This window comes from Oncorhynchus mykiss, chromosome 9, assembly GCF_013265735.2.
Source record: "Oncorhynchus mykiss isolate Arlee chromosome 9, USDA_OmykA_1.1, whole genome shotgun sequence".
Taxonomy (NCBI): Eukaryota; Metazoa; Chordata; class Actinopteri; order Salmoniformes; family Salmonidae; genus Oncorhynchus; species Oncorhynchus mykiss.
The window spans coordinates 4728027-4738162 of NC_048573.1; the positions used below are offsets into that span (position 1 = coordinate 4728027).

The window sequence follows — 10136 nt, forward strand, 5'->3', positions numbered from 1 at the left end:
CTCAGGGTCAGGGAAGGCTCAGGTCAGGCACAGGCTCAGGCTCAGGGTCAGGGTCAGGGTCAGGCTCAGGTTCTGGGTTTAGGGCAGGCTCAGGCTCAGGCTCAGGCTCAGGGTTAGGGTCAGGGTCAGGGTCAGGGTCAGGCTCAGGGTTAGGGTAGGCTCAGGCTCAGGCTCAGCCTCAGGCTCAGGGCAGGCTCAGGCTCAGTGTCAGGGCAGGATCAGGCTCAGGGTCAGGGCAGGCTCAGGCTCAGGGCAGGCTCAGGCTCAGTGTCAGGGCAGGCTCAGGCTCAGGCTCAGGCTCAGGCTCAAGCTCAGGGTCAGGGTCAGGGCAGGCTCAGGGTCAGGGCAGGCTCAGGGTCAGCGCAGGCACAGGCTCAGGGTCAGGGCAGGCTCAGGCTCAGGGTCAGGGTCAGGGTCAGGCTCAGGTTCAGGGTTAGGGCAGGCTCTGGCTCAGGGTCAGGCTCAGGCTCAGGGTTAGGGTCAGGCTCAGGCTCAGGGTTAGGGTAGGCTCAGGCTCAGGCTCAGGGCAGGCTCAGGCTCAGGTTCAGGGTCAGGGCAGGCTCAGGCTCAGGCTCAGGGCAGGCTCAAGCTCAGGGTCAGGGCAGGCTCAGGATCAGGGCAGGCTCAGGCTCAGGGTCAGGGTCAGGTCAGGCTCAGGGTCAGGGCAGGCTCAGGGTCAGGGCAGGCTCAGGATCAGTGTCAGGGCAGACAGAATTGTCAAAACCAGGAAAACATGAAAGCAGGAACTAGAGAAAGACAGGTGCAGAGGGGAAAAACACTGGTAGGCTTGACATAACAAAATGAACTGGCAACAGACAAACAGAGAACACAGGTATAAATACACAGGGGATAATGAGGGGAAATGGGGACTCCTGGTGGGGGGTGGAGACACCTGGAGGGGGGGTGGAGACTCCTGGAGGGGAGTGGGGACACCTGGAGGGGAGTGGGGACACCTGGAGGGGGGTGGAGACACCTGGAGGGGGTGGAGACACCTGGAAGGGGGGTGGAGACACGTGGTGGGGGGTGGTGACACCTGGAGTGGGGTGGAGACACCTGGAAGGGGGGTGGAGACAAGCACAAAGACAGGTGAAACCGATGACAGATGTTCAGTACCAAAGAACAAAGAGTGTTGAATTGTGAAGACAAGTTTAAACATGTTCAGTACCAAAGAACAATGAAAGGTGTTTTTGTAGAAATTGTCCAGGGGGTTCAATTCACCAGTGTACCTCATATGATATCAGTCAGTCTCCTGCGGTTTTAGTGCCGCACTCCAGTTTAGGCCAAAGTACAGACGTCAGATCCGACAGCATAGGCGATGTCCATCCATCACTTGTCAACCCGGCTAGGTGGCATGGTCGGCTCCTTGACCTCACCCAAAAGCCTATTGGCCTTAAATCAGATGACTTTTCACGTCTTGTTTCTGTCACTGTCATGTCATGTGCTGAGGCTAACCTTGTGTCTATAACCCCCAGTCTCTGTCGTGGTTAGTTAAAGGTGTCGAACACATCTCTCTTGTCTCTTATGTCACTGTTCATTTCTCTCACTTCTCACTCCTCTGGTCTATGCTAAGAATTGTTGTCAAAGCAATGTACAGTATATGCAGTGTTACATAAAATAACAATATGTTTGAGCGAAGAATTGTAATATGTACAGTGAAACGCTTAGACAAACCTACTAAATTTCAAATTTTTACATATTTTTTTTTCCCCCTTTATTTTCTACATTGTAGAATAATAGTAAAGACATCAAAACTATGAAATAACACAATATGGAATCATGTAGTAACCCCCAAAAAAGTCTTAAACAAATCTAAATATATATTTTTATATATTTGAGGATTCTTCAATGTTTGACAGCTTTGCATGCCTCTTGTCTATCACGTGTTTTTTACAACAGGACAATGACCCAAAACACACCTCCAGGCTGTGTAAAGGGCTCAAATATATTTAGATTTGTTTAACACTTTTTAGGGTTACTACATGATTCCATATTAGTTATTTCATAGTTTTAATGTCTTCTCTATTATTCTAAAAATAGTTTTTAAAAAAATAAAGAAAAACCTTTGAATGAGTCCAAACTTTTGACTGGTACTGTACATTTACAAAAAAAAAACAATTATACATGGAAACATATTTTTATTTTTGTATATTTTATTTAACCTTTATTTAACTAGGCAAGTCCTTTTAGGGTTACCTGTAAATCAATCCGTCAGACTGAATGATTGACTGGCTGGCTAACCTGTCTCTCTCTCTCACATCTCTCTCTCTCTCTCTCTCTCTCTCTCTCTCTCTCTCGCTCTCTCTCTCTGTCTCTCTCTGTCTCTCTCTGTCTCTCTCTCTGCATCTCCTTATCTCTCTATCTCTCTATCTCTCTATCTATCTATCTATCTATCTATCTATCTATCTATCTATCTATCTCTGTCTCTCTCTCTCTCTGTCTCTCTCTCTCTCTGTTTGTCTGTCTGTCTGTCTGTCTGTCTGTTTGTCTGTCTGTATGTCTGTCTGTCTGTCTGTCTCCAACCCTTCCCCTCTCTCTCTCTAGCTGACCTCCTGGTGAATACATTGTGTCTCCCCTTCACGTTGGTCTATACTCTGCTCGGGGAGTGGAAGTTTGGCCAGCTGCTTTGTTTCCTGCTTCCCTATGCACAGGGATTGGCTGTCCACGTATCCACGGTGACGCTCAACGTCATAGCCCTCGATAGACACAGGTGAGACTTCATCAAGGTTCATTCATTTATTCATTCATTGACTGACTAACTGACTGATTGACTGGCTGATTGACTGGCTGGCTGATTGACTGACTGACTGACTGACTGACTGGCTGATTGATTGGCTGGCTGATTGATTGGCTGGCTGGCTGATTGATTGGCTGGCTGATTGATTGGCTGGCTGACTGATTGACTGTCTGATTGACTGGCTGGCTGATTGACTGGCTGGCTGACTGACTGACTGACTGATTGATTGACTGACTGACTGACTGATTGACTGACTGATTAACTGATTGACTGACTGACTGACTGACTGATTGACTGACTGATTGATTGACTGGCTGATTGTTTGACTGGCTGGCTGATTGACTGGCTGGCTGATTGACTGGCTGACTGATTGACTGTCTTATTGACTGGCTGATTGACTGGCTGACTGGCTGATTGATTGGCTGGCTGACTGATTGATTGGCTGGCTGACTGATTGACTGGCTGATTGTTTGACTGGCTGGCTGATTGACTGGCTGACTGATTGACTGGCTGATTGTTTGTCTGGCTGGCTGATTGACTGTCTGGCTGGCTGACTGACTGTCTGATTTACTGGCTGACTGATTGATTGGCTGGCTGACTGATTGACTGTCTGATTGACTGGCTGACTGATTGAATGGCTGGCTGATTGACTGATTGGCTCGCTGACTGATTGACTGGCTGACTGATTGTCTGGCTGATTGTTTGACTGGCTGGCTGATTGACTGGCTGGCTGATGGATTGATTGATTGACTGGCTGATTGACTGGCTGGCTGACTGATTGGTTGATTGATTGACTGGCTGATTGATTGATTGACAGGTGTATAGTGTACCACCTGGAGACCAGGATGAGAAAGGATGTGTGTTTCGGGGTGATTGCTGCCACGTGGGTACTGAGTGCGGTGCTGGCCAGTCCACTAGCTATCTTCAGAGAGTATGGTACCTTCAATCTGGCTCCAGGACAGTTTATACAGGTAGGTCTCGCACACACTCACACACACACACACACACACACACACACACACACACACACACACACACACACACACACACACACACACACACACACACACACACACACACACACACACACACACACACAAATACACACACACAGACACACACACACACAAACACACACACACACACAAACACACACACACACACACACACACCCTAACCCTCTCTCCTCTTCTCCAGGTGTGTACAGAGAAGTGGCCGGGCAGCTCGACAGACGGGACAGTCTATTCAATCTCCATGCTCCTCCTCCAATACGTTCTCCCTCTAGCCATCATCTCTTTCGCCTACGCTCGTATCTGGTCCAAGCTCCGTTCCCACATGTCCCCCGCCGGCCGCAACGACCGCCACCGCCGCCGACGCAAAACCACCAAGATGCTGGTGACCGTGGTCGTGGTGTTCGCGGTCAGCTGGCTGCCGTTCCACGCTTTTCAATTGGCCACGGACATCGACAGCTCCGTCTTGGACATGAGGGATTTTAGACTGCTGTACACGCTGTTCCACGTGGTGGCCATGTGCTCAACGTTCGCTAACCCTCTGCTCTACGGGTGGATGAACAGCAACTATCGCACCGCGTTCACAACCGTGTTCCGCTGTGACCAGAGAATGGATAGTGTGCATCCGAAGGGAGGAAGAGATGGAGGAGGAGGAAGAGATGGAGGAGGGAAGGAAGGAGAGGGGATAGGGAAGGCAGGAGGTGAAGAAGAAGGATTGAAAGAGGGAGGAGGAGGAGGAGGAGGAGGAGGAGGAGGAGGAGGAGGAGGGACGAAGATGGACCTAGAGGCCCAGGACGTTGTGACGAACCATCTCAATGCTACAGACCTCTGAAACAGAAGATAGAGAGTAGGAGAGAGAGAAGAAGATAAAGAGGGAGTGAAGGAGAAAGGAGTGAGAGATGGAGAGAGAGAAAGAAATAGAACGTAAGAGGGTAGGGAAGAGAAGAGACTGAAGAGAGAAAATCACCGAATGGGAGAAATGAAGGCTAGAGAGAATAATTGCATCTGTGAAAGAACACATAAGATGAGGGTGAGCGAGAGACAGAGATAGAGAGATTAAACCACTGCTTCCGGAACACATAAATGAAGAGAAAATGTCGAAGATGGGATGAAGCAACAAAAAAAACAAAGATGACAGAGAGAAAAAAAAAGATGAAAAGGGAGTTTAAAGTTCTAACCAGTTTAGTTTGTTCCTAAGTGGGGAACAGCAATGGGCTGGGACTGGCTGGCTGGCTGACTGGCTAACTGGCTGACTGGCTGACTGGCTGACTGGCTGACTGACTGGCTGGCTGGCTGGGACTGGCTGGCTGGGACTGGCTGGCTGGCTGACTGGCTAACTGGCTGACTGGCTGACTGGCTGACTGACTGGCTGGCTGGGACTGGCTGGCTGGGACTGGCTGGCTGGCTGGGACTGGCTGGCTGGGACTGGCTGGCTGGCTGGGACTGACTGGCTGGGACTGGCTGGCTGGCTGGCTGGGACTGGCTGGCTGGCTGGCTGGCTGGGACTGGCTGGCTGGGACTGGCTGGCTGGCTGGCTGGCTGGGACTGGCTGGCTGGCTGGCTGGCTGGGACTGGCAGGCTGGGACTGGCTGGCTGGGACTGGCTGGCTGGCTGGCTGGCTGGCTGGCTGGCTGGCTGGCTGGGACTGGCTGGCTGGCTGGCTGGCTGGCTGGGACTGGCTGGCTGGGACTGGCTGGCTGGGACTGGCTGGCTGGCTGGCTGGCTGGGACTGGCTGGCTGGGACTGGCTGGCTGGCTGGCTGGCTGGGACTGGCTGGCTGGCTGGCTGGCTGGGACTGGCTGGCTGGCTGGCTGGCTGGGACTGGCTGGCTGGCTGGCTGGCTGGGACTGGCTGGCTGGCTGGGACTGGCTGGCTGGCTGGCTGGCTGGCTGGCTGGCTGGGACTGGCTGGCTGGCTGTGCACAGGTGATGATGACCTACATTTAGTCCCAAATGCCAGAATGTTTTTGGGTCGCAGCTTTACAGTTGTTTGAAAAGTTTGGTGTGTCCCAAATGGCACCTTATTCTCTATCAGGGCCCTGGTCAAGAGTAGTGCACTATATAGAGGAATGGGGTGCCGTTTGACTGTGTGTGTCTCCGTGTGTGTATCCATGTGTCTGTGTCTGTGTGTGTGTGTGTGTCTGTCCATGTGTGTGTGTGTTTCGGCTGTCCCTCGATGTCTTGGCATTTCTATAAGTCAATGGGTGAGATGGTGAAAATGTGAAAGGTGAAGTGATGAGTCACAACGATAGAGAGTTCAGGAAAAATAATGTGAGACACTGGTGACATTAGGAAAGCATGACAAACCATAGCACGTTGGGGAAACTGTGGCGTGACATGGGCGCCATTTTGAGCCAAGATGGATGAAATGGTGGCAAATCATGATGTAACGTTGATGGACCAACTGAAATCCTTTATAATACATGAATACATAAAGGATACATAATGGATACATAATGGATACATAATGGATACATAATGTGGATAATGGATATGTTAATGGATACATAATATCCTGGTATTTTTTTGCAAGAACGATGATCATCAAATTTCAAATGTTTATCATAGAAAGAATGTCGACAGCTACATTTCCTAATGTTTTGCTTTTAAAGTTAATCTTGCATTTTACCAGAGAAAAGTAGGCTTGGCTACAACGAGAAAAATACAGGAGAAAAGTAGCTCCACATCAGTCAGAGTGCTGTCTGCTGATAGAATGCCCGTTTGTGAATTCTCATCAGAGTGGAGAAGCGCAACTGAAGCACAAAATTTGTCTGATGTCGAGCAGAAATTACAATAAGAATCATTTTACATTTTTGCGTTTACAAAACACAGCAAGATTTTTCTTACAGGTCAATCATTTGAAAGTAAAACTTTTTTTTTTATCAAAATGCTTTTTTTTGTTGGTAGAAATGCCTTCTGGAACATGTGAACTTTCATGTGCCTTAATAACAAACGTGTATGCCATCTGTAAATACTATTAAAATGGTTAAATTACGAGCCTAGTTAGTTTAGCCGTGGAAAAAGTAAGAAGCCTTGCCGCTAGCCATGATTGGCTGAGATAATGGGTGGGCTGGACATGCCGAGAGATGAGCTCGGAATGGTCTGCCATGTAGCAGGTTTTTGTCTATAAGATGAGCTGGTCAGTATGAGTAGACCATACTTTATAACGCAGCTTTTTTGAAAGATATCACGCAGTAGAACTGCAAAAGTGTTGCTCTCAAAATTCTATAGGACAAAGTTTTGAAATCAGTAGAATTAGAGTATAATCACTAAGGAGATGGAGAAAGTTCTGGCGTTTGATTGTAAATATGCAGAGGGAGTCAAAAAGAGAACACACTGAAGGTTGTTGTATTAAACACCTGTCTTCGGATTACATCTTCAAACTAAAGTCAACCGTGACAGAGAGGGAGGAGCGTCCATTCATGTATACGGGTAAAATAATCTAGCTAGCTACATTTTCAGATATTACACATTTCAAATTTAGTCAGAAATTCGTTTTCATTTCAAGTTAAAGCGTACTGTTAGCTAACGTTAGCTGGCTGGCTCGTTAGCTAACGTTATGTGTATGATCTGTGTTGTAATAGTATCTCAGAGGAATTTGCATTGCTAGCTATAGCCTAACGTTAGCTAGATAACATTGAACCTGGTTGGTTAGCTACCTGCAGATTCATGCAGGGTGGTAACGTTATGGGTTGGGATTTTGGTTCGTTGTTTAGCTAGCTAACTACATGTCTAAACAAAAGACTCCCTTGTGCAAAGTAACCATTTCAATAGACTGTTCATGATGTCACTGCGAACACTGTCGATAGACGTAGCTGGTGAATTCGCTCTGGCTATCTACTCCGATTTCAGAGCACTCTCGTCTCAGTGTGCCAGAGCGCATTCGTATAACGGACTAATTTACGAACGCTCAACTCCCGTTGAGTATGGCCGGTGTCAGTAAACGTTGGACAAAAAAAACGTAACTAAATAGTTGCCAGTAGCAACAGTCACCAACGCCCTAAATAACATACACAGCCTAACCAGCTCTGCCAGGGTGGCTAAAATGTCATTTGTCTCTGGAAGTAGCAAGCAAGCTAGCCATGTTTAGCCAGTTAGCTTGGGTGTTTGACTGCCGTTGTGAGGTCAGAACATTCAGATCAAGCCTACTCCTCCATCAGAACACCCAGTGTCTGAATTTACGAACGCACACTTTAAGTTTCCAAACGCCCAGAGTGCACTCTGGCAGGCCATATTGAATTTACGAAGTACACCCGTAGTATAAACCAGCATTTAGTCTTGAAAGCTTTGGTTGTTTAGTACCTGGCATCAGCTGTGAATCCTTAAAGAGATGGGTCACCATCTAGCTCACCATTTCAAATGTTGCTACAGTACATAAGATCGAATCGAGCCGGTCGGTCACACATTGTGTAAGCTTTCTGCCTTGTTTGAGAAGTCAAAGCCACTTTGAATGAGTTATCTGTTCAGCTGCCACTTCTATCTTGATTTTCTGGCGTTTTTCTTCTCTGTTCTCACCTGTCTGCTCCTCCCCCATCTTCTCAGAGCAGGCAGGCCTGTTGCCCTAACGACTCCAGACTCCACACAGACACAGCGTGTACACATGCTGCTCCAGAGCCACTACTGTTCTTCCTTCAGACAAGCGTGTGTCAACACGTTGTTCATTTGCACAATGTCTCTCATTCACATTCGCTTGTAAATATCCAAACTCACCAAAGAAATGACCTTTGATAGCTCCTATCTATATATGTATAACTTCATGAGTTGGATTACAATTTGTTTATTTTCATTTGCGCTGGTTAGTATGTTTAGCTAGCAACCTCCCTGGAAATTTACTATACTTGTGCTAGTTTTGTTAGCATTCTGGCATTTTTGTGAGTTTTTTTTGGTGCCCCATTGTGTACTAAGCTGGTAATACCGTAAATCCCGGGATGAGAGAAGGAGAGTATGAAGAAAACCTGGATACTGCCCAAACCTAATGCATACATAATGTAGGTAATGGTATGAGATGTACAACAACTATGGTTTGATCTCTTTTTAGAGAGAGAGAGAGAGAGAGAGAGAGAGTGAGAGAGAGAGAGAGAGAGACAGAGAGAGAGAGAGAGAGAGAGAGAGAGAGAGAGAGAGAGAGAGAGACACAGAGAGAGCGAGACAGAGACACAGAGAGAGAGACACAGAGAGAGAGAGACAGAGAGAGACAGAGAGAGAGACAGAGAGAGACAGAGAGACAGAGAGAGAGAGAGAGAGACAGAGAGAGAGAGAGAGAGAGAGACAGAGACAGAGAGAGAGAGAGAGAGAGACAGAGAGAGAGAGAGAGAGAGAGAAAGAGAGAGAGAGAGAGAGAGAGAGAGAGAGAAAAAAAACACTGAGGATATTTCAAAGAAAGAGCTTGATAATAAATTGCTCTTGTTCCAGAAAGAAAGGGGAAGGGGGAAGAGAAATAGAGTAAAGTGCCATGGCAACAGGGGCTGTCGACAGAATGTTTGTGTTATCTGTCTTCTGATGAAAGGAGTAATCAGGAAATGGCTGACTCCTCTCTGTAACACTGCATGATATCAATTGACAGACAGAAAGTTGTGTTTCACTTCAGTGAGGAGGAAGAGATCGAGGGGGGAGGAGGAGGAGGAGAGGACAGAAAAAATAAGGTTATTAAAGATAGTTAAAGTTGGATAAACTTTCTCCATGAGACAGCGTGACATAAAACAAAAACTTGGTGATGAAAAGAAAAGGAGATTCAAACACTACCACTGTTCCAGAGTGAAAGAGAAAGATACAGAGAGAGAGAGCAATACAGAGATATAGATATATAGAGAGAGAAAGATACAGAGAGATAGATATAGAGAGAGAGAGATATACTGTATATATATAGAGAGAGATACAGAGATATAGATATAGAGAGAGAAAGATACAGAGAGATAGATATATAGAGAGAGAAAGATACAGAGAGATAGATATAGAGAGAGAGATATACTGTATATATAGAGAGAGAGAGATACAGATAAATATATATATAGAGAGAGAGATACAGAGATATAGATATATATAGAGAGAGATACAGAAAGATAGATATATAGAGAGAGAGATACAGAGATATAGATATATAGAGAGATACAGAAAGAGATGGAGAGATGCAGCAAGCGATACATAGAGAGAGATACAGAGATGTAGATATAGAGAGAGAGAGATACAGAAAGAGATGGAGAGATGCCGCAAGCGATACATAGTGAGAGATACAGAGAGAGATGGAGAGAAGAAGAGGGAGAGAAAGAGAGAGAAATTTGGACAGGAATAGAGAGACAGAGATACAGGGATAGAGAAAGAGACAGAGAAGAGGAGAGAGAGAGAGAGGCAGAGAGAGAGAGAGAGGAGAGAGAAATATAGACAGGAATAGAGAGA

The 10136-nt window shown here is 46.8% G+C and overlaps 1 protein-coding gene across 1 annotated transcript in view; it reads left to right on the plus strand.

The window, feature by feature from the left end:
* LOC110512136 (neuropeptide Y receptor type 2-like) overlaps positions 1-5027 on the plus strand; it is a 29206-nt gene extending 24179 nt beyond the window's left edge. Inside the window, exons 3-5 of the mRNA XM_036987133.1 lie at positions 2542-2707; positions 3552-3705; positions 3932-5027. Of these exons, the coding sequence (XP_036843028.1) occupies positions 2542-2707; positions 3552-3705; positions 3932-4576 (965 nt within the window). The 3' untranslated portion in view covers positions 4577-5027. The remainder of the gene's footprint in view (positions 1-2541; positions 2708-3551; positions 3706-3931) is intronic.
* The last annotated feature ends 5109 nt before the right edge of the window (positions 5028-10136 follow it).